General features: G+C 49.7%; 4 protein-coding genes across 8 annotated transcripts in view; 3 read left to right on the top strand and 1 right to left on the bottom strand.

Annotated features, from left to right (window-relative positions):
* Positions 1-3,443: 3,443 nt before the first annotated feature.
* NICN1 (nicolin 1, tubulin polyglutamylase complex subunit) lies at positions 3,444-7,807 on the top strand. 2 transcript variants are annotated; one of them, XM_045496838.1, is made up of 6 exons: positions 3,444-3,701; positions 4,880-5,056; positions 5,312-5,425; positions 5,872-5,943; positions 6,284-6,388; positions 6,462-7,807. In XM_045496838.1, exons 1-6 carry the CDS (start codon positions 3,570-3,572, stop codon positions 6,501-6,503), a joined length of 642 nt encoding a protein of 213 aa, XP_045352794.1. In that variant the 5' UTR covers positions 3,444-3,569; the 3' UTR covers positions 6,504-7,807. The 2 variants fall into 2 exon arrangements, with proteins under 2 accessions (XP_045352794.1, XP_045352795.1); XM_045496839.1 differs by lacking the exon at positions 6,284-6,388 and having other exon boundaries at positions 3,489-3,701.
* Positions 7,808-7,922: 115 nt separating this feature from the next.
* AMT (aminomethyltransferase) lies at positions 7,923-12,554 on the top strand. Its single transcript, XM_045496835.1, has 9 exons — positions 7,923-8,426; positions 8,528-8,695; positions 9,227-9,307; positions 10,182-10,313; positions 10,712-10,790; positions 11,096-11,241; positions 11,326-11,506; positions 11,814-11,969; positions 12,068-12,554. The coding sequence occupies exons 1-9, from the start codon at positions 8,337-8,339 to the stop codon at positions 12,244-12,246; spliced, it is 1,212 nt and encodes a 403-aa protein (XP_045352791.1). The 5' UTR covers positions 7,923-8,336; the 3' UTR covers positions 12,247-12,554.
* A 996-nt stretch (positions 12,555-13,550) lies between these two features.
* Positions 13,551-16,881, bottom strand: TCTA (T cell leukemia translocation altered). Of its 2 annotated transcripts, none has more exons than XM_045496845.1 (4): positions 16,450-16,881; positions 16,071-16,125; positions 14,286-14,931; positions 13,551-14,119 (listed from the first exon to the last, which is right to left on the bottom strand). In XM_045496845.1, the coding sequence occupies exons 1-3, from the start codon at positions 16,670-16,672 to the stop codon at positions 14,889-14,891; spliced, it is 321 nt and encodes a 106-aa protein (XP_045352801.1). In that variant the 5' UTR covers positions 16,673-16,881; the 3' UTR covers positions 13,551-14,119; positions 14,286-14,888. The 2 variants fall into 2 exon arrangements, with proteins under 2 accessions (XP_045352801.1, XP_045352800.1); XM_045496844.1 differs by having other exon boundaries at positions 16,071-16,173; positions 16,450-16,854.
* The window catches only part of RHOA (ras homolog family member A), a 64,742-nt gene continuing 59,769 nt past the window's right edge, over positions 16,870-21,842 (top strand). Inside the window, exon 1 of one of the 3 annotated variants that reach the window (XM_045496841.1) lies at positions 16,870-17,277. The gene's annotated coding sequence lies outside the window, so the exon portion shown is untranslated. The remainder of the gene's footprint in view (positions 17,278-21,842) is intronic. The other 2 variants (XM_045496843.1, XM_045496842.1) reach the window with 2 other exon arrangements.

Genomic DNA, 21,842 nt, shown 5'->3' with positions numbered 1-21,842 from the left:
TACGTAAATGAAGCTTGGACTTCTTCTTGGGCAGGGATTTTAGTATTCTAATGAGGTAAAGGTAACTGTCAGTTACTCCATGGGTCACTCCATGGTCCATCTTTGCAGGCCTGAGTCAGGGGTTAAACTCAAACTGGTCTGGGTAGTCTGGGTTGCCAGAGTTCCTCATTCAGGCAGTCCTTATTCCTTGAGTGGTTGTTCTGGTTTCCATCCAGGATTCTATGCCCGTGGGGTCTTTTGCCTGAGTTAAGAGACAAACTGGAAAGAAGAGTTTAAGGAAAATTGTGGGACAAAAGTCGGTAAGTACAAGCAGGTGAGCATTTAAGTTCTCGTCTTGGGGTCTAGCTGGTGACACTGTGACTGTGCCCTCAGAGGTGAGTCCTGAAGACCAGAGACTGTGTGTACCCTCATGATTCCCAGGGAACCTATAATCTTTTGGGATTTGGGGAAGCCTCTGCTCCAGGACAGAGTGGTCTTCATGAAGAGGAAAGTCTCAGAAACCTGGAGAGACCCAGGCAGCGAATCATTAGTCTGAGTCAAAATGGAGACAGCAATGGTCAGTCCAAGAGACCCAAGGACACAAGTTATTTTCCCTTGACAACAGTCAGTGAGAATCCAGGGAATGTTTTCTGTCACTGTAAGTCTGGGTGCCTAGGCTAGGAAGGCACAACTCTTCCAGGCTATTCCTTGGGCTGGCCTCAAATTCGGGTTTTGTTTCTGTCTGATACCCTACTATGAGAGCCCTAAAGGTTACACTGGGCCTGTGTCTTTGGGTTCCTCGACGCAGAGAAGGCCCAGGTCACCAAAGCTGACCATTACCTGGAGGGTTCTGACTTGTGAGGAAGAAGCCCAAAAGAAGGCCTTGTTCCATCTCTACTCTATACTGTTTTATTGGTTCAGAAAATCACTGGATCACTTCTGGCCTCAGCTTTGCTATCAATAAAATAGGCTTAATCAATGATCTCTGAGGCACAAGTGCCTGGAAGGATGGTGATGGTGATAAACATAATGGTTAATTGTTTTTTGCTTTCTTTTTTGTTCTTTCAAAATCATGTTTACTGAGGTATAATTTAGATACAATAAAAATGCACATATCTTGGGACGTCTGTCTGGGTCAGTTGGTAGAGCATGTGACTCCTGATCTCAGTGTTGTTAGTTTGAGCCCTATGTTGGGTGTAGAGATTACTTAAAACTAAAATCTTTTCCTTTCTTTTTCTTTCTTTCTTTCTTTCTTTCTTTCTTTCTTTCTTTCTTTCTTTCTTTCTTTCTTTCTTTCTTTCTTTCTTTTTTTTAAAGTAGCTTCAAATCCAGCGTAGAGCCCACCATCCTGGGACCAAGACCTGAGCTGAGATCAAGAGTCAGTCACTTAACCGACTGAGACACCCAGGCGTCCCAAATATTCAGTTTAATAAATTTTGATAAGTGTCTTGATGAATATTAACTACCACCACAATCAAGTTGTAGAACCTTTCCATCACCCCTGAAGTATTCCCTTGTACTTCTTCATAGTCAATCCTTTCCCTTCACTCCCAGTCCCAGAAAAAAAAAATCTGATTTATATTACTGTGGATTAGTTTTGCCTTTTCTAGAATTTCATGTTAAGTGGAATCATACAGTATGTACTCGTTTGGGTTTGACTTTTTTTGCTTAACATAGTACATTTGAGATGTACTGGTGGTGTTATGCATATGCATGTTCATTCCTTTTTAAAAATTTTGATAAAATATACATAATATTTACCATTTTACTTATTTTAAGTGTCTAAGTCAGTGGCATTAAGTACTTTCATGGTGTTGTATAATCATCACCATTATTTCCATAATTTTTTTCGTCATCCTAAAGAGAAACTTTGTACCTATTAAGCAGTAACTCTCTATTTCCCCTTACACCCAGTTCCTGGCCACCTACTTTTACTTTGTCTCTGAATTGACCTATTCTAAGTAACCCATGTAAGTGGAATCATACAATCAATATTTGTCCTTCATGTCTGTTTTTTTTTTTCGCTTAGCATAATATTTTCAATGTTCACACCTAAGCATTTATCAGTTTCATTCATCTTTAAGACTGAGTAATTCCATTATATGTACATACCATGATTTGTTTACCCATTCATATGTTGATAGATACTTAGATTTGTTCATTACTTTTTATTTTTGAGCAGTATTCTCTTTTATGGATACACTGCAGTTAGTTTATCTTTATATATTGGGCATTTACTTCCAATTTCTGGCTATTATGAATAAATTCCTTGAGCAGTCATATCCTTTCATTTCTATGGGGTAAATACTTAGGGATACAATAGCTAGATCATACTGTAGGTACAAACTTAGTTTTTTTTTTTTAACTTTTTAAAGTTATTTATTTTTGAGAGAGAGAGCGCGAACAGGGGAGGGGAAGCGGGGGGGGGGGGGGGGGGCGGGGATCTCAAGCAGTCTTACTGTTAGTTTACAAACTGTGAGATTATGACCTGAAATCAAGAGTCAGAGGCTTGGGGGGAGGGAGGAGACAAAAAAGAAAGAAAGAAAGAAAGAAAGAAAGAAAGGAAGGAAGGAAGGAAGGAAGGAAGGAAGGAAGGAAGGAAGGAAGAAAGGAAGGAAGAAAGAAAAAAAGAGAGAAAGAGAGAGAGAGAAAGAAAGAAAGAAAGAAAGAAAGAAAGAAAGAAAGTCAGATGCTTAACCGACTGAGCCACCCAGGCACCCTGAAATTCCGTTTTTAAAGAAATGCCAAACTTTTTAAAAATGGCTGGAAATTACCAGTGGATTAAGGTTCCAGGCATTCCACATCTTGGCGTCTTTAGTTTTAGCCTATTCGGTGGGTTTGTGGGAGTTGTGATTTGCACTTCCCTGATGAATAACCATGTTAAGCATCTTTTCATGGGCTTATTGGCTATTTATATTCTTTTGTAAATTATCTGTTCAAATCATTTGTCCATTAAAAAAAAGGGGAGGCGTTCATACGTATTTTTGAAACTAATGTCGGCCGGGCACAAAGCTCAGTAGTGCTCGTGGCTTTACGAGTTTTTTTTTTTTTTTTTTTTTTTAATGTTTATTTATTTTTGAGACAGAGAGAGACAGAGCATGAATGGGGGAGGGGCAGAGAGAGAGGGAGACACAGAATCGGAAGCAGGCTCCAGGCTCTGAGCTGTCAGCACAGAGCCCGACGCGGGGCTCGAACCCACGGACCGCGAGATCGTGACCTGAGCTGAAGTCGGACACTCAACCGACTGGTGGCTTTACGAGTTTTAAGCAATGACTGCCAGGGACAGAACCAGTAACGGCGCAAGACTCGGAGCAGTGAAGGGTCAGGACAGCTCAGATATAGACTGGCTCGGACGTTTCGGGGCAGGGCCCCACGACGCCTTCTAAATGCTCGCGCCGTGATTGGCTGAAGGGACACTTCCGCAGGCACTTCCGACTCCCTGCAGGCCCGGAGCATCTGTAATTGGCTGGGCTGGCCCAGCGCGAGTCTTTCCGGGAGTTGTAGTTCTTGGGACTCGGCTGGGGACGCCGGGAAGGCCAGTGGACCAAGGCCAGGAGCGGCGGTTGGGTTTGGTCGCGGCTGTTGACACCATGTCCCGCGTGTCGGTGCCTTGCCATGTGAAAGGCACCGTGGCCCTGCAGGTGGGCGACGTGCGAACCTCCCAAGGCCGGCCTGGTGTGCTGGTCATCGATGTCACCTTCCCCAGCGTCGCGCCCTTCGAGGTGAGCAAGCCCCGTGGGCGCGACCGGGGCTCCTGGGCGGGGCTGACCCGGGAACTAGGGCGTGTCCTGGGTATTTAATCTTTCACAGAAAGCCTCTGCAGTGTTCTTGCCCTTGTGAGCCAGTTAACCATTTACTTATTCCTTCAGTTAACACATATTTACTAGAATGCAGCGTTCTGACCTGTTCTCTTCAACATCTCTGCCCGTATCCAGGACAGGGCTGGTGTAGAAGTGCCAAGATAGTAGGGTGATGCTGGTAATACAATTGTGAGCCAAAGAGAGGTGAGAGGTCATTTTGTTCCTGGCCACTGGGCTAGGGATCATTAGGCAATGAGTTACCTCAAAACCTGCCTCCTGCCCATTCTTACAGTCCTTGCTTGCCAGGTCAGATTCAGCTCATTCCTCATCATTATCATCCTAATGGCTCCAGGTTCCAATCTCCAGTTGCCTGTCCAGTCCACATCTACTGACAGAGTGACTAACACGACAAGACCTCAGCACAGAGGACAAAGTCCACTTTCTAGTGGCCTGAGGGCCACCTGTGTCTGCACCCTGCCTGCCTCTTGACCCCATGCACTTTGTCCTATAGTGTGTGGTCATCTTTCAAGCTGTTTCTTGCTATAAGCTAGGAAACTTCACTAAATGGACCAACTCTGTAAATCTTGATTCAGTAGACCTAGGGTGGAGCCTATTCATCTATATTAAAACAAAAACAAAACAAACAAAACACTTATTTGGGTGATTCTGATGAGTGTCCAATGATGAGAATTCCCAGTGCCGGGCTGAATCACTGCCATTTCAGAGGTAGGCCAGGTTTTCTCACCCCTTGGTGCCCCTTTGCATATGTTACTTTTACATTGTCTATCTTTCCTGGTTCACTTGATGAACTCCTTCAGGCCTCATCTTCAGGCCATGTTTTCTGCCTTCTCTAGAGTTAGGGTTCTGACCTGGCAACATCTTAGACTTGTGACAAGATCTGCAGTCATGGTTTATTTGTATGACCTGCTCATTTAGACTATGAGCTCTTCTAGGGAAGTGAAATTGGCTTTGGGCCCCAGTGGATGCATGCTGAAGTTGTTAGATTGGTAGTAAAGTACATTCCTAAGGGGAGGAGATGGTATGTTTGAGCCTCTCAGGCCCTGAGTCTGATTTGTCATGGTGGGTTGTTTGTGCTCTAGTTACAGGAGATCATGTTTAAGAATTACTACACAGCCTTTTTGAGCATTCGTGTTCGCCAGCACACCTCACCGCACACACCGGCCAAGTGGGTGACCTGCCTGCGGGACTACTGCCTCATGCCTGACCCACACAGTGAGGAGGGAGCCCAAGAATATGTATCGCTGTTCAAGCACCAGGTCAGCTGGGACTCAGCATGACTCGGGGAGTCCAGATGAGGGCTCACAGCGGGTCTGGGGATTGGGCCAGGATACCAGGAAGGAAGAGGGGAGGCGAGGTTGGCCTGGGCCTGTGCCTTGGAGGGATTACTATTCTTTCCTTCTCAAAGGTCTGGGGAGGCAGCATCTTCATTCACTGCTGGTTGGGAGGCTCTTGGGCAGTGAGCTAGGGCCTTGCTGGGTCCTTTTGTGTGTGTGTGTGTGTATGTATGTCAGATGCTGTGTGACATGGCCAGAGTACTGGAGCTGCGCCTGATTCTGCGACAGCCATCACCACTGTGGCTGTCTTTCACAGTGGAAGAACTGCAGATTTACCAGCAGGGATCAAAGGTAAGTGACCATCTCAGAGCTGTTGGGTTGGCCCTTTCCCAAGGAGGCTTTTAGCTATGGCTAGGGATGTTGGGTGTGGGGCTGGAAGTGGATGGTAAGACTCAGAAGGAGGCCTTCATGGAAATTAGTCAGGTGGGAATGCTGGAAGTTCATGGCGAGAGTTCAAGCCATGTTCTCATATCCTCTGACCTTTGAGGTCACCTGCCTCTCTCAGAGCTTGAGACTTTAGGGTCTGGGAGATACTTTTGTTCCTTGTGTTCCTGGGGCCTCCTGCATAGCAGAAGAACTTAGTCTGAATGCCCCCTTGGACTTCCGTGGACCCCTGAACAGGGTTTTCTCAGCGTCTGAGGCTCAGGTGCCCTTCTCTCTGTTCTGAGGACCTTGGAATATGGTCCTAGGGCTCTCCCACTCTGCCTCCTTCAGAGAAGTATGCCTTTGCTTTGCAGAGCCCCTCCATGACCTTCCCCAAGTGGCTCTCCCACCCAGTGCCTTGTGAGCAGCCTGCTCCCCTCATTGAGGTAAGCCCTCATCCTGGGTAAAAACCATGTGTGAATAGGCCCTGTGTCCAGCACAGGAGGCCCCACCTGGGCCTCTTTCTGAAAAAATCTGGGACTGGACCCAGGGCCCTTGGTTCACTCTGTGCCATCTTCCTCAGGGGTGGTCTATGGGATTTGAGGCATCTCTGAGTGGGGCTGGGTTGCCTACTGCAGATCAGGCCCTAACCTTATGTGTTACCAGTTATCTGGGAATGTTACTGGTCTTAGTTTGAGGGCCCTGTAGCCCAACTTGGCCTCTCTGGAGCTTTAAGGGCAGTGCTGGGGACGGACCCATGGCCACTGACCCCTCCTTCTGGAGCAGGGTCTCCCAGACCCCAGCAGGGTATCCTCCGAGGTGCAGCAGATGTGGGCGCTGACAGAGATGATCCGGGCCAGTCACACCTCCACAAGGATCGGCCGCTTTGATGTGAGTGATCGTTTCCCCCTGCTTGGCTCCTGTTGCCCTGAGCCGGTCAGATTGATGGTGTTTTGTGTTTCAGGTGGATGGCTGTTATGACCTGAACTTGCTTTCCTACACTTGAACCATGGCTCTTAGCCAAGATGTTGGCCTTCCATGCCCACCCAGACCTGGTTTAGGCCACCAGAGGCTGAAGTGCTTTCCCTGTGCATTACAAGTGTTGCCTGCATGCCCACTGTGTCTGGGCCACGTTCACAGATTCAAGATTCTTGGGGGCTAAACTGAGTTGCTTCAGCATGAGTTCTCAGCAGGGATGTACTCTGTCCTCATCTGACTGCAACCTGAAACTCCTTTTCCTACCCTGAAAACATTCCAGTTCTGTTTACTAAGAATCCCCTTCTGCCAACATGCACACTCCAGTCTTCTGCCTGCTCCTTCACCCTGAATGCAGTGCACTGGGGTGACCTACTAAAACCTGCTCTATCATTGGAAGGCTGCTGTAGCCATGGCAGTCATGTAGTTTGGAAGCTCAAGGAAAAAACAGGAGCCCACGTCTTCCTTCTGCGCCCCCTAGTGGTCTTCTTTCTTATGCCCAGAAGAAGAAATTTCCTGTCCTAACTCCTGCTGTCTGCCTAGGGAGTGAAGCTGGGGATTTGGGCAGCCTGAATCCCTTGGTCCCAGAGCTGGCTCCTGGATGTGTGTTCAAATGGGCCTGTCCATCCAACCTGGGCAGTGTCTCTGGCAAGACTGGTGTCTAATGAGTTCTGGGACCTTTTTGCCTAAAGCACACCCTGTCCCTTCTCCCAGCTTCCCCCTTCAAGAATCATGCTAAGTGTGATGAAAGACCAACCTTGGTAGGGTGTGGGTCCAGGTGGGCATTTGCACTGGTGTCTTTCAAGAGGCTGAGGTCTGCTATAACCCCAGGCCTGCTGCTGAATAAGGCAGGCTACTCTTATGAGAAAATCTACCTTTTGTTTTTTCCTGGCTTTGCTCCAGGGCACTATGCTGCAGCAGCACTGCGATATGTGTTAGACCTGGAAAATTGGAAGTTTGTGTGGCTCAACAGCTTTCTGGAGGCAGGTCAGCTACCTTTTGGTGGCTACCTTCTGCTCTTAACTATTACAGTTCTTGCAGGTGTTATCTTTTCCTGTGGGGTCATTTATTTAGCCTCATTTAGCTTTTGCTAAGAGGGTAATGACCACAGTCCTGTGCTCCGGGAGTAGCAGCCTTCAGAGAGAGAGAGGGGGGAGACAGAGAGAGAGTGAGAGAGAGAGAGTGTGTGTGTGAGAGAGAGAGAGAGAGAGAAAGAAAGTATAGGAGGAGGTCCTTGAGGGGGTGGCAGGGACTGTGCTTCATTCATGGCTGTGTCTCCAGTACCCAGCACAGGGCCTAGTGTGCAGCAAGATCAATAAATACTTGTGAAATGCATGACTGCTGGCTGCCTGTGTCCTCCCAGTGGGAGAGCTGGAGACCCTCACTAGAGGCCAGTTTACTGATGTGCTCAGCCTGCCAGGCTGGCTCCACCTTCCTGCGTGCTCTCCGCCCCCCCCCCCCTGCTTCCCCTACCCCATGTGACCTTGCACTCCGGGTGTCCTGAATGTGCAATTCAGGCCTTCCAGCCCTTTATGGAACTTTGACCTTTTGGAGGCTGGGCTGTCATCAAGGGGAGGTCTAGCCCTTGGCTCTGACTCCGAGCAGCTTAACTGGTTTGGACTGCCTAATCTGCCCAGAAAGATCAGCTGGAAGCACCTGGGGCTGTTTCCCTACAGATAGGAGTCACTGCACTCTGCTCTAAAGCCCCGCCTGCCCTTAGGGCTGCCTGCCTTTTGGGCTGCCCGCCCCTTCTGATCCCCTTTATGGGAGAGAGACCTGTCCAAGCAGAGCCTGGACTACATCTCCCAGCGTGCCTGGCAGAGTGGTGGCCTCTGTGTGCCGGCTGCACCATTTGCGGGCAACAATGCAGCGGGCAGTAAGCATGGTGGCCCATCTGGGCTTGCGTCTGCAGGCGCTCCCGTCGGCCCTGGGCCGTCCACTCAGTTGTGCACAGGTGGGATAGAGGGTACTGGGGCATGGTGCCAATTTTGGAGGGGCGGGAAGGGTGGGGGTTGAGGCTGGGACCCTGGTAGCCCTGAACCCAGCCACCCGCAGGACGTGCTCCGCAGGACACCACTCTATGATTTCCACCTGGCTCATGGCGGGAAGATGGTGGCGTTTGCAGGCTGGAGTCTGCCTGTGCAGTACCGGGACAGTCACGTTGCCTCACACCTGCACACACGCCGGCACTGCTCACTCTTTGACGTGTCCCACATGCTGCAGGTGAGCCAGGGAAGCATACTGGCTGCCAGGTCAGGGCTTCCTCCCCTTCCACAGGGGTGTAGCTTTTGGCTTTGTTGGGAGGTGGATTCCAAGGGCTGCCCTTGCAGAAGTGGAGGTCTCAGGTGTTGGAGACTATAGCCCAGGAAATTAACTCAGAGGATCTCTTGATTGTCTCCTCTTTAATCTCTTCAGCCTACTCCCTCTCAGTAGTATGACTTTATGTCCTGGGTTTCCCAGGGCTGGCGCCCATTCTCATCAACTGTCCTAGGTGTTGGTTTGGAGAAGAGGGTATTTCATGATGGTGCTGGGCCCTTTCAAGTTTCCTAAACACCTCCATTGCACCCCCTCCTGTGTTGGCGGATGTGGGGGAACCAGAAGGTGGGGATCTGCCATCCGCAGAACCAAAAGACTGCTCAGGCACTTAGGCTGCATTGGGCTGTACTGTGAATGGCAGGGAGGATGCCTCCTTGTCCAGTGGCTTTCCTGATTGCAGCGATTACTGTGGTCTGAGGTTTTGGATCTTTTTCCCAGACCAAGATACTTGGTTGTGACCGGGTGAAGCTGATGGAGAGTCTAGTGGTTGGAGATATTGCAGAGCTAAGGCCAAACCAGGTGGGTCCCTCTTATTTTGCTAAATGGGTGTTCTTAGTCATGAGCCAGCAAATGGGGGGAGGGGTGGAAGGACAGTAATGTTCAGATACAGCTTCTCAGGGCTTGCAGTCTTGGGGCATGGGGTCCCTGTGTCATGTCTGGACATCTAGTTATCTGCAGGGGAGGGGGGGCTATTCCATCCTTACCACATCAGGCTGGAAGGCTAGAAACCCAGGTTTATGTCCTGTTCTGTGATTTTCCATGCTGCCAAACCCCTTGAAATTCAAAGGCAGTCCATTAAACCAACAGCCTCATTATCACCAAGAGCTTGTTAGGGAATACACTGTCAGGCGCTGCTGTAGACCCGCTGAATCGGAACTTGCATTTTAACATGATCCCCAGGTGATTCATATGACCTCTCAACCTCAGACTGTCCATCCAGTGGGGAGGCTGTGAGGCCAGCCTCACAGTATTTTGGAGTATTGCTGTGGAGCTCATGGGATCATCAAGATGCACTCTGAAGTTTCCATCTTGGGGTTTGGGGAAGGGACTGAGTTATCCCAGGTCTGGGTGGGATGAAGCAGCAAGTCCTAGGTGTCATGGATTAAGTGTGAGGTGGGGCTCTCAGTACTGAGTGGGGAGGGGTACAGAAGCCCCACCAGATCAGGGAGGTCTCCCAAGGTGGGAAGGGGTGAAAACTTTCTTAGTGCATGAGGATCAAAAACCCTGGGATTGGGCAGGGTCCTGGGCTCACCTAGCTTTGTTCCTCCTCCCCTTCCAGCCCTGCGCATGAAGCTTCTTGTCCAGGAATTTGTGATGGCTGAGTGGCCCTGGGGGCGGGGGGCATTGTCTGACTCCTGGATCTGGAGGCAAAGATGCTCCATTTTGGCACTAGGGGACGCTGTCACTGTTTACCAATGAGGCTGGAGGCATCTTAGATGACTTGATCGTGACCAGCACCTCTGAGGGGTACCTGTATGTGGTGTCCAACGCTGGCTGCTGGGACAAGGACTTGGCCCTCATGCAGGTACAGCCCTTCTGTGTTCTAGGTACCCTATGTTCCTTGTTCACAGAACAGGACAGACCCAGCAGGGACAAAGGGCTCAGACAATGGCTTTTTGAGTGAGTGAACAGCAGGCCAGAGTGGGTCCTGCCTGGAGAATGCCAGGTTTCAGTGATGGGGTAGTAGGGGAGGTAAAACTGACCCTGGCTCCCAAGTGAGCATCCTCTGGTTAAGCTACAAGCTGGAGCCTGATGTTAGCGCTGGCAGACCTGGCCTTGGGTCATCCATACCACTTAGTTATGTGACTTTGTCAGATGGGAACTGGCCTATTCTGCCCAGCTCTTCAGCCAGCTGTCAGCCCACAGTAAGTGCTCAGTAAGTGGTCCCAGAAGCTGATGTGGTGTTTCTGTCTTTCCTTTCAGGGCAAGGTCAGGGAGCTTCAGAACATGGGCAGTGATGTGAGTTTGGAAGTGGTGGATAATGGCTTGCTAGCCCTGCAAGGTGAGCAGGCCAGGCTAGGGTTGGAGCTGACCTTTGCCTCCTGGCTTTTCAACTACTAAGCACAGAAGGCCTATCAGGAGGAAAGTGTGCATGGTGTGACATTTGTGTGCCATAATTCTAAGTTTGGTATTAATGTCCTCCCTCTACCTGCCATAAGGCTCCATGGGCTGTGGGCAAGAGCACCTTCTCCCACCTGCAGAATAGCACTTGCTCAGGGCTTATTCTGGTCCCTGAGTAAGGGCTGTGGTCCAGCTTTGAGAGGAAACTAGGACCTGGACAATTGGTCACGGTCTCCCTGGGCCTAGGCCCCACTGCGGCCCAGGTATTGCAGGCCGGCGTGGCAGATGACCTAAGAAAACTGCCCTTCATGACCAGTGCTGTGATGGAAGTGTTTGGCGTGTCCGGCTGCCGTGTGACCCGCTGTGGCTACACAGGAGAGGATGGTGTGGAGGTATGTGAAAAAGTAGGTGTAGGATGGTGCAGGACACAGGATTCTGGAGCCAGCTGCCCACCTGCTCTCTGGTGTTCCATGCAGATCTCGGTGCCAGCTGCAGGGGCAGTCCACCTGGCAACAGCTCTGTTGGAAAACCCAGAGGTGAAGCTGGCAGGGCTGGCGGCCCGGGACAGCCTACGCCTGGAGGCAGGCCTCTGCCTGTATGGGAGTGACATTGATGAACACACCACACCTGTGGAAGGCAGCCTCAGTTGGACATTGGGTGAGCTGGGCCAGCACTCAGAATCCTGAAGGCTACAGTGGCCAGCCTATGACTGCTCCCAAGGCTGTGTAGCCACTGTGGCTTTGCCCATTAGATCCTCAGCAGGCTGAGGTGGGCAGTATAATCTTCAAGACCTGGGGACAAGAGGTGGGTGGCTGACTGCATTGCAGGGGAGGAATGGAGCTTGGGGGGCCCTGAGCAAAGGGACCTCACTGCTGGATGGATTTTACTTGGGGTCCTTGTAACTAGGACCTCCTATGGCCAAGGGTTTTATGGACTGTGGCTTAAGCCTGGTGTCATGCTTCAGGGAAGCGCCGCCGAACTGCCATGGACTTCCCTGGAGCGTCGGTCATTCTTCCTCAGCTGAAGGGCAAAGTGCAGCGGAGACGTGTAGGGTTAATGTGCGAGGGGGCACCTATGCGGGCACACAGCCCCATCCTGAATATGGAGGGCACCATGATTGGTAGGTGGACCAGGGAAGTTGGAGAGCCCTTGTCCCTTCCCTAGGAGGGTGGGCATTGGACTGGTAAGGTGGTGCTGACATGGCTTCTTCTCACACAGGTACTGTTACCAGTGGCTGCCCCTCTCCCTGCCTGAAGAAGAATGTGGCCATGGGTTATGTGCCCTGTGAGTATAGTCGGCCAGGTACCCCACTGTTGGTAGAGGTACGGCGGAAGCAGCAAATGGCTGTGGTCAGCAAGATGCCCTTTGTGACTACAAATTACTATACCCTCAAGTGAGGATGGATTGGGTCAGGGCCCTTCCCATCCAAGAGCCTGGACCTGGAGGGCATTCTACAAGGGTTAGGAAGCTAAGGCTGAATACTCTGGGGTAGGTGGCTAGGGTGGAGGATGTTTCTGATTTTCTGGTGTGTGTGGGGGGCAAACCACCTATTCTCTCTCTCATGTGCCTCTCCTCTTGGAGAGGTACACTTCTTGAAAGACCCCATTTCTGGGGCGCCTGGGTGGCTCAGTCGGTTAAGCATCCGACTTCGGCTCAGGTCACGATCTCACTGTCTGTGAGTTCGAGCCCCGCGTCGGGCTCTGTGCTGACTGCTCAGAGCCTGGAGCCTGTTTCAGATTCTGTGTCTCCCTCTCTCTCTGACCCTCCCCCATTCATGCTCTGTCTCTCTCTGTCTCAAAAATAAATAAATGTTAAAAAAAAAAAAAATTAAAAAAAAAAGACCCATTTCCGAGCAATAGACCAGCTCATGCAATGTCAGCTTGTGCTCCCATTGACCCCATTCTTGTCTGCTGGAGGGCTATGGGAAGCACTAGTTCTGGCATCTCTCCCTTCCACTCTGCCAGGTGCTGGCCGTGGAACAGAGGCTTACATTTAGGGAGGAGGTAAAGCCTGCCCAACCTACCTCATCATGGTTTCTCACACTGCAAAGGGGTTATTATTACCTTGGGTAGTGCTGCCTCTCCCTGGGCAGGAATGATTCCTGACTCACAAAGGCTTGGCCCTGTAGGGCCATTGTGCCTGTGTAAACTTGGGAAAGCTGAGGGGACACAGACTCACTCTTCCACATTCCCAAGTTATCCCAGCCTGCTGCTTAGTAGCAAACCATGCCAGGCTCACCATCTGTTCTGAGCCCCAGGGCTGTTGTAGAGCACACTGGGCCTCCTCCTGGACCTGCCTTACCCTGGGCTGACCTTTGCCCCTGGGGCCCATTAGTGGACTCCACTGACTTCTAACAAAACATTAAGTGAGCTTCCTTTCTTCTTGCTTGCCAGAGTTTCTAGCTTCATTGTCCTTTGTCCACATGATTGCTGGCGTGCCAGCCTAATGCCTCCTTGCCTGGCCTCTGAGGCAGGCTTAGAGTGGATTCTCCTTGAGAGGGCCAGGTCTATAAAAACTAGTGAGGATAGTGCCCCCTCCCTATTGGGCACCCACCACTGCTCCTCCAGAGAGCTGGTGTCATTTCTCCACCTCTGCAAGTCATTGCATTCTGGGTGCTGAGGGGCAGTAGCCCCAAGTGTTCCCTTTCCAGTTTTCCCTGTGCATGCACACCCTCGTCCTGTCTGAATAACCACACAACTGATGCACTTCCAAGTTTAATAAGCCACATCCTCAGCTGAACCTGGGGTAAAATGTGAGACCCTGATTCTATGTGTGGTGGTGTCAGTGGGTAGGCCTGAGGCTGCAAAACCATCATCCTACCAGAAGATACCTCCAAAGTAGATACACATACACAAGTTCAGTGTAGTCCTACTTCCAGTGTGTTTCTGCTGCAAAGGTGGCCTAGCCAAAGGCTGCCAGATGGATAGAGGAAGCAGGCAGCGGGATATTGAGGTAGCTGGTGGTCCAGCAGAAACAAGTATAGAAATACAGCCTTCAGGAAGGGAGGCAGTTCTAGGGTCATGCTGCTTTCAGAAACTGGCATGTGCCTCCCACACCTTTGGAAGCTCCCCTGGCCCACTGTGTAAGTGGCAGGCCTGCCCAGCCTGTGGTTCTTCCCGGCTGTTGAGGGAGGGTTCTTGGGGGCTGAGATGGTGCTAGTGGGGACGAGCTGAGCCTGTGGCCTCTTAGAATGAAGCTCTTGTGGTTCCGGGTCAAGATGAGAAGTGATGAAGTGGCAGAGCCACTCAGCACTAACTGCTTAGTACCTCTCTGTGAGGGGACAGGGTACAACCCCATGGGCACTTAGAGCGGTGGGGGTGGAAGGTCACCCTTGGGGCTTAGCGTCTTTCAGGCACCCAACCTCCCAACAAGGATTGAGAAGAGTATAAATGAGTTAATATTCAGGAAAGGACAATTTCCATAGCCTGACTCACACCTGAAAAGCTCTGGATGGGCTAGGGAAGTGGGTGTTCAGTGCCTCCACGTCCAGGTAGTGCCAGTGCCCCCTGCCTTACACTTGAATGGCCAGCTAAGTAACCATAGAGTATAAGGCCATGTCTAGGCCAGTCTTTCCTGGCTCCCTGCCAACAAAGCAAAAACAAATTCAAGAGCTTAGGAGAAAACAGACTTCCCTTACAAATCCCAGAGCTGGTCAACCTCAAGTTTCTTCTCAAGGAAATTTCTATGGGGTCACATCCCAGCGGATCGGAAGGGGGACAGGAAAAAGCCAAGGCAGAAAATGGACTGTTGGCCTCCCCAACCCAGAGGCTCCTCCTGAGCTGACCCCTGAGAGAGGAGGAACATGTCTTCTCTCCTTAAGGCACCCAGATCTGGGTAGAGGCAAACTTTACTGGCCCAATGCCTGGAGCTGCTGGAGGCAAGGCCAAGAGCAGTGGAGGGCCAGGTCTTCAAGCACTGGGGTACTCCCTGCCCCCAACCCCTCCCCCCATGCAGTCTCTGGGGTCTGGGCAGCAGCAGAACCCAGTGTGGGGACCAGCAGACCCGGTGATGTCCCTGGAGATCCCTCTGCTGCCTTCCCTTATTCTCTGTGGGTTTTGAGAGGTTCATTTGCTGTTGTTTCCCTAAAAGTGATGGAAAAGAGAAAAGGATTATTCCGCAGGCAGCACAACAGTCCCTGAGATTGGCTCTCTCTAGCCCTGTAGGGGCTGAGGTGGGCTCAGTAAAGCCACACTACAATCTATATCTCTGTACTAAGTTCCCACAGCCCACACTGGGTCCCTCACCTTTCCCCTGAAGACACATTTTTCCTCCTGGTTCCTACCTTATGGTATTCCTATCCTTCCCCAAGTTGCTCAGGACCTGGACAGTGGCAGGCCTCCTAACTGGCCTCTTGCCTTCTCTATTGGATCCCTTTTCTTGCCATGAAACAGGCAGTTATAAAGACAAATTAGATCAGGCCATAGCCTTGCTGAGTCCTTCAATAGCTTCCTGAAATTTGGCATAGGGTATTGTGGGTCCCGCCAATGCCTTCATGTTTGAGCTCCAGTGTCACAGCTTTGTCTATCCTTCCAATATGACACCCTTGTTCTTGCCCTGGGCCTTATTCTATCAATTTTCTTTGCCTGGTACACTTACTCCCTAGCCTTTGCCATTAGCTTAGGTGTCTATTTTGCGAGAAAACTCTTGACTACCCTTGCCCCCACACCGCTGCCCTTCCCTTTTATTATTTTTTTGTTGTCCTCCCTTTTAAATCTCTGGCTCCCCCTATAAACAGGATAAAGGATAACCCCCCTGGGTTGTCCTTGTTCTCTGGACCTAGTTGCCCCCCTCTCCCCCCACCACACCACACCACACCCCTCATATAGAAGGAGCTCAGAAATTAGTTGAATGAATGCTCTGATTAGTGAGTAGATGTTTTACAGATGAGGAGGCTGACCTGATGCGGCCAGTAAGTGCAATAAGGACATAGGCTCCTGCCTTTCTAACTGAAGGGCTTGCAGTAGAGTGGAACCCAACAGACTTGCCAGCTCATCTCTGAAATTGTGACAATAGCCCCACAGGCAGCATGCTGAACAGCATATTGGTGGGCTGTTCAGAAATTAGAGTCTGAGCTCCAGTTGAAGACCTTGGGGCTTGCTGTAAAGACCACTAAACTAGTGGACTTCTACCCTGAGAACTTCCTGCCCCCATCCCTGTTATCAGCACAGGCCTATCCTCTGCCTGCCAAGCATGGGGTTGTGATGGGCACAGATTTACTCACCACGAAGTGAAATGCGTGGAGCCATCAGGAGTGGATCCGTTCTGGCCGCCCAGACCTGGGGGCAGGAACACATCCAGAGCTGCAGCAGGCTGGGGGTGGGGATCTGAGCAGGTATCAGCCCAGGTCAGGTTTGAGGCCAGTGGCGGTGTTTGGTGAAGAGTCTCGTGGGGGCCCTAAAGGGACTAGCGGTATTGTCTGATTGAGGTTCAAAGGAAGTTAAAATGTGATGGGTGGACCGGGGTTTCTGGCATGAAATGGTATGTTGGCATGGATTAGGGTGCAGAGTTAAGCTGTGATGTGGTCCTTAGGGGATCAGTGGTAGTCTAGGGGGTTCTGGGGAGCCCAATGATGGAGTCCAGTGGGGGGTGGGGAGCCTCACCTGGGCGGTGATACAGCCCTGTCACCGTGCTCCCGTAGAACCCCCACGCCAGCTGGATGCCCAGGAGACTTAACACCAACCAGAGTAGCAGCAGCTTGAAGAGGGTCACGCGCATGTCCTGCGCCTCCCACTCCCGCAGGAACTCGCTGCCCAGGGTGCCCAGCGCGCCCAACACCGTGGTCGGAAGAGCCTGCAAGGACTGCCCAGACCAAGGCTCCGCCATGACTGGCCCATACCCCACCCGGGGGACTGTCACCGTAGTTCCGACTGCGCAGGCGTCTGGTCTTCCGGGGCCAGGGCCGTTAGTGCGCACGCGTAAAACTAGGCAAGGCGAGGCTACTTCGCTTGCGCGAAGAGTTGGCAGTTTAGGGCGGAGTATTAAAACCGCGCACGCGCACCCTGCCCCACCCTGCTTACTTAAAGGATGAGTGAGTCGTGAAGCATAAAATAGCAACCAGGTCTTTTATAGCCCTGGAGTTCCCGTGATGCCCCACGCGGCTGCAGTGATTGGTTAAGCGCCTTGCCTTTAGGGCGTGGACGCGCTCCTGAGCAATCGTAGCTGAGCTGTGAGTGCGCGCGCGTGCGCGGGGCCGAGACAGGGGCTGGCTCGAGCCCGCTGGCACACGGGAGCGCGCACGTCGCTCCCCGCCCTCCCGCCGCCGACCGCCCTCGCTCGCTAGAGCTCCCCGCCCGCCGCCCGCCGTCCTCCGTCGGTTCTCTCGTTAGTCTGCCTCCGTCTCGTCAGCCACCCGCCCTAGTCTCCGAGCTTGCTACTCGCGGACAGGCGTCCTTGGCGTGGAGAGGTCGGATTGCGAGTCGTCGCCTGAGGTGAGCGAGAGGGTACCCTCCTGGCGCCGCGGCGCCCGGGGCCCGCCCGCCCGGCACTCTTCCGGCCGCCAGCCCGCCCGCCGCCCCTCCGCGGCCGCGCCCCACCTGCTGCTCTCGGCTGGCTGCCCCTGGGTCCCGGCCCCTGCCTCCCGGCCGGGGCCCCGCTCCCCAAAGAAGCGGCCCCGCCCGCGCAGTCCCCGGAAGCGCGCCCCGCGGCCTCCCGCGCCCCTTCCCCCGCCCGGCCAGGCCTGGTGGAGCCCCAGCCGCCCGCCCGCGGTCCCCGGCGCTTCCTCTCTCTCACGGCTGCTCCGGGCAGGGCGGGGGCTTCGAGCCGGGCCCGGCAACCGCGCGGTGCAGCCGGCCCCTGCGAAGTGCGCGTGGCTGTCGGAGTTGAAATGGGAAAGAAACTCTTTACAACTCCATCTTGGCTTTACATTGAATATGAAACATGAATCACCGTTTTATACTGGGTGAAGTCCAGTTATGTTTTGGGTACATTTTCTTTTTAAATGTAGTACTCTCGGAGATTGTGTAAGTAAAAAGGTAGTGTTGAAATCTTATGGGTTAGGATTCTTGGGTATTGAAAGGACGTTTTCCTGCTAGACATTTTTTTCATGACTTAAACTATGTTGTATCGAAATAAAGTATTAATTTGCAATATTGCTTAGTCTCAGTTACTACCTTGATTAGGAATCACCTAAACATATCCTTAGTTACCGATTGACTCAGTTACGAGCCATCATTATTAAATAGCACTGTTGGCAGTTAAATCGATTTGGTCAAAAGCATGTTTAGTAGTCTGCGGTGGAAAACTGGCATCCTTTTTGCCTCAGAATTGGTTCCACTTGTGTTGTTTAATGGTCCTGATTTAAAATTTTTTACCAGCGTTAGTGACTTGTTTGGTTCTTTTTGTGTTTAAGATTGTCTTTTGAAGTAAATGTTTCTTGCAGGTGTGTAATCAGATTATAGTCCTCCCTGCCAGATCTGAAGGGGAAAAATACTTTAAAAAATGTCTTAAAAATGTTATATGTGGTGAGAATTTTTCAACCATTCAGTGTCAAACACCCAAATGTGTAAGGTGTGTGTACTATTGCATGATTGTCGCTTTGAACATACCGGTTTGAGCTTTGGGCACGAGTGACATTGTTTGGACTGAAGGTACAAGACTAATTCCTAATTGTGAAGGATAACTTAACTAAAGGATCTCTTTTGATAAATTATCTTAAGAATAGTACCATCTACTTTTGTAGAGCACTGGTGGCCCATGGGGACGTGACAAAATAGAAGACAACTTGCTTTAAGTCAGTCTAGTCCTAGAGTTATCACCTCTGTTCTCATAAAAGTCTGTACTAGAGAGAAGAAAATAGGGATCCACTGACTTTTTCATAGATCCAGAATTTTAGACCCGAAAGGAATCTTCAGGACTTCTATAGTCCAACCCCATTTGCAGATGAGGAAACTGAGTTCCAGAGACTTTTGTAAATATACCAATGTTATATGTCTAGTCACGTACAGGCCAAAACTATTTTGTCTGTGTGGTATTTTCCTTGTACTCCTAAACAGCTTGCTTAGAGTTAAGTAAAAATTCAGGATTTAACAACTTGTTTCCAGTGCTTTCTCCATTTATGTATTACTGATATGTTGTGAGAATCTGAAAAATTCATTTAAAAAAATTTTTTTAAATGTTTATTTTTGAGAGAGAGAGAGAGAGAGAGAGAGAGGAGAGACACAGCCTGAGAGGGGGAGGGGCAGAGAGAGGGAGACACTGAACAAGAAGCAGGCTCCAGGCTCTGAGCTGTTAGCACAGAGCCCGATGTGGGGCTCGAACTCACAAACTGCCAGATCATTACCTGAGCTGAAGTTGGACGCTCAACCGACTGAGCCACCCTGGCACCCCGAAAAATTCATTTTCTAAACAAATTTCAGTTATTTAGCCTTAAACAACACTCTCCTCCCTGCAACTGGGTGGTCCTGCAGCAGTTGATTGAAATAGATAAATGAATATACAGGGTCCCCGCTTGGCCTAGTTTTGGCTTTCGGTGTTTGGGTCTTCTTAGGGACAAGCTTCTTCCACAGGGAGGCCCAGACTCCTCTGTTCCAAATCCCACATAATGAGGTCAGGCTAAGATGTTGTCATGTGACTGAGGGCTGTTTTGACTATTGATTTGAGGTGGGATGGAGAGAAACTGCACACATCAAGTAAATAGTTCCCTGTGTATTATGTGTGTGGTAGTGGTTTTGCTGGAGTATTCTCATAGTCTTCATTCATATTAGAGTGAAAACAGGTAGATCTTGAGGTGTTTCCTCAAGGAGTTAGTGGAGTTGAAGCAGTGACCAGAGAAGTTGCTACTTAGGGTTTTCTTAGTTGTCCTAGAGCTGAGATTTATGTTAACTCAGAAGAAAGACTGATATTTCAACTTCTTAGAGAACTAATCTGGGCATGCTGAGCTTCTATAGACAGGACTTTGGGTTTTATTGCATTATGGCTACTAGTGATAAAAGCTAAATGGTACATACTCACTGGATTTTAATCACATATGTTTGTAGTAGTAAAAGGTAACTAAAAGTTACTTAACCTTCCTGTACCACTTTATCCCTTTATGCCCCTGGCCAGTGGAACTTAGTTTGCCTGCACCTACACATTAACGTAACTAAATTGTAAAATTGTGTTAATGTGTCTTAACTACACTCTTGATCTTTGGGTATATGCTCACTGTTAAGTACTTGTGAGATTACTAAATTAAAATTTCCAAGATAGTTTAAAGTTAGTAATTAATGTAAAATTCCTATTTCAAGTGTTTCTATTTCAAATGACTCATTTATAGTCTGTGGTACTGCAGTATTAAGTGAAGACCTTGTATACTCATAATTATGGTAGTCATGTGACTAAAAATCAGGTAGGCATTGAAGCTGCTCATTCTGGGTGTTGGTCTGAATTTATTGGTGGTTCTTCCAGATGATTCTGAATAACATTTTATAGTTAACAATGGTCAGAATATGAGATACACTGTTACATCTTAGCCAGTTTGCAGTTTGTCTCAAACTGAGCTTGATTTTTTTTTTTTTTTCTGTGAAGAGGGTGGATAAAGTAAATACGTTTAATTAGGCATATTTATAATAGTATCTTACTATTCAAGTGAAGGTAGAAAGAAGAACATAAGCAACTGAAATGTTTGGAGTGGTGTAAAGGGAGAGAGGAAGGTAAAATGAAAGAGAAGTGACCAGAGACCAGATCACGTTGAGGCTTTTAGGATATAGGAAGTTCTTTGGGTTTGTCCTGAGATGAGAAATCATTAGATGTTTTTTAGCAGGGGAATGATATGATTTGATATTAAATAACTAGAATCCCTCACTAAGAATAGGGGTAGATCGGAGTCCATTCTGACTTTATGTTTTAAAAGTTTAAGGGGCGTCTGGGTGGCTCAGTCAGTTAAGCTTCTGACTTTGGCTCAGGTCATGATCTCGCAGTTCATGGGTTCGAGTCCTGTGTTGGGCTCTGTGCTGACAGCTGGAGCCTGGAGCTTGCTTCAGATCCTGTGTCTCCCTCTCTCTCTCTCTCTGCCCCTCCCCAACTTGTTGCACGCTCTCTCTCTCTCTTTTTCTCTCACTCAAAACTAAATAAATAGATATAAAAAAACGTTTAGGGGCGCCTGGGTGGCTCAGTTGGCTCAGGTCATGATCTCACGGTTTGTGGGTTCGAGCCCTGCGTTGTGCTCTGCGCTGACAGCTCAGATCCTGGAGCCTGTTTTAGATTCTGTGTCTCCTTCTCTCTCTGCCCCTCCCCAACTTGTGCTCTTTTTCTGTCTCTCAATAATGAATAACAGTAAAAATAAAAAAAGAAAGAAAGAAAAAATTAAAAAATGTTTAGGGGCGCCTGGGTGGCTCAGTTGGTTAAATGTCCAACTGCAGCTCAGGTCATGATCTTGTGGTCTGTGAGTTCGAGCCCCGCATCGGGTTCTGTGCTGACAGCTTAGAGCCTGGAACCTGCTTCAGATTCTGTGTCTCCCTCTCTCTCTCTGCCCCTCCTCCACTCATGCTCTGTCTCCATCTCTCAAAAATGAATAAACATTAAAAAAAATTTTTTTTTAAAGTTTAATCTCTACACCCAGTGTGGGGCTCAAACTCAACCTGAGATCAAGAGTCATACATTCTTCCAACTGAGCCAGCCAGGTGTCCCTCTTTTCTGACTTTATTTTTATTTATTTATTTTTTTTAATTTTTTTTCAACGTTTATTTATTTTTGGGACAGAGAGAGACAGAGCATGAATGGGGGAGGGGCAGAGAGAGAGGGAAACACAGAATGGGAAACAGGCTCCAGCCTCTGAGCCATCAGCCCAGAGCCTGACGCGGGGCTCGAACTCACGAACCGCGAGATTGTGACCTGGCTGAAGTCGGACGCTTAACCGACTGCGCCACCCAGGTGCCCCTCTTTTCTGACTTTAAATAGTAAAGTAATATTGATCATCTCTGACAAAAATATCAGGATTTCTGAATAATTACCTTCCTTGACCTAATGACTTCATCCTGTTTTTTTTTTTTTTTTTGAAACCATTGATTTTTCTGAC

Source organism: Leopardus geoffroyi, chromosome A2 (genome assembly GCF_018350155.1).
Source record: "Leopardus geoffroyi isolate Oge1 chromosome A2, O.geoffroyi_Oge1_pat1.0, whole genome shotgun sequence".
Taxonomy (NCBI): domain Eukaryota; kingdom Metazoa; phylum Chordata; class Mammalia; order Carnivora; family Felidae; genus Leopardus; species Leopardus geoffroyi.
The sequence above is the reverse complement of the archived record's forward strand: the minus strand, read 5'-3'. Positions and strand labels throughout refer to the sequence as shown.

Bases quoted from the DNA above. Each gene is read 5' to 3' on its own strand.
- NICN1 (XM_045496838.1), top strand. From the start codon at position 3,570: ATGTCCCGCGTGTCGGTGCCTTGCCATGTGAAAGGCACCGTGGCCCTG. The intron at 5,057-5,311 runs GTCAGCTGGGAC...TATGTATGTCAG, and splicing joins TATCGCTGTTCAAGCACCAG to ATGCTGTGTGACATGGCCAG. The intron at 5,426-5,871 runs GTAAGTGACCAT...TTTGCTTTGCAG, and splicing joins TTTACCAGCAGGGATCAAAG to AGCCCCTCCATGACCTTCCC.
- AMT (XM_045496835.1), top strand. From the start codon at position 8,337: ATGCAGCGGGCAGTAAGCATGGTGGCCCATCTGGGCTTGCGTCTGCAG. The intron at 10,314-10,711 runs GTACAGCCCTTC...CTTTCCTTTCAG, and splicing joins AGGACTTGGCCCTCATGCAG to GGCAAGGTCAGGGAGCTTCA. The intron at 11,507-11,813 runs GTGAGCTGGGCC...GTCATGCTTCAG, and splicing joins CAGCCTCAGTTGGACATTGG to GGAAGCGCCGCCGAACTGCC.
- TCTA (XM_045496844.1), bottom strand. From the start codon at position 16,672: ATGGCGGAGCCTTGGTCTGGGCAGTCCTTGCAGGCTCTTCCGACCACG. The intron at 16,174-16,449 runs GTGAGGCTCCCC...ATACCTGCTCAG, and splicing joins AGGGCTGTATCACCGCCCAG to ATCCCCACCCCCAGCCTGCT. The intron at 14,932-16,070 runs GTGAGTAAATCT...CATCACTTTTAG, and splicing joins TCCACGCATTTCACTTCGTG to GGAAACAACAGCAAATGAAC.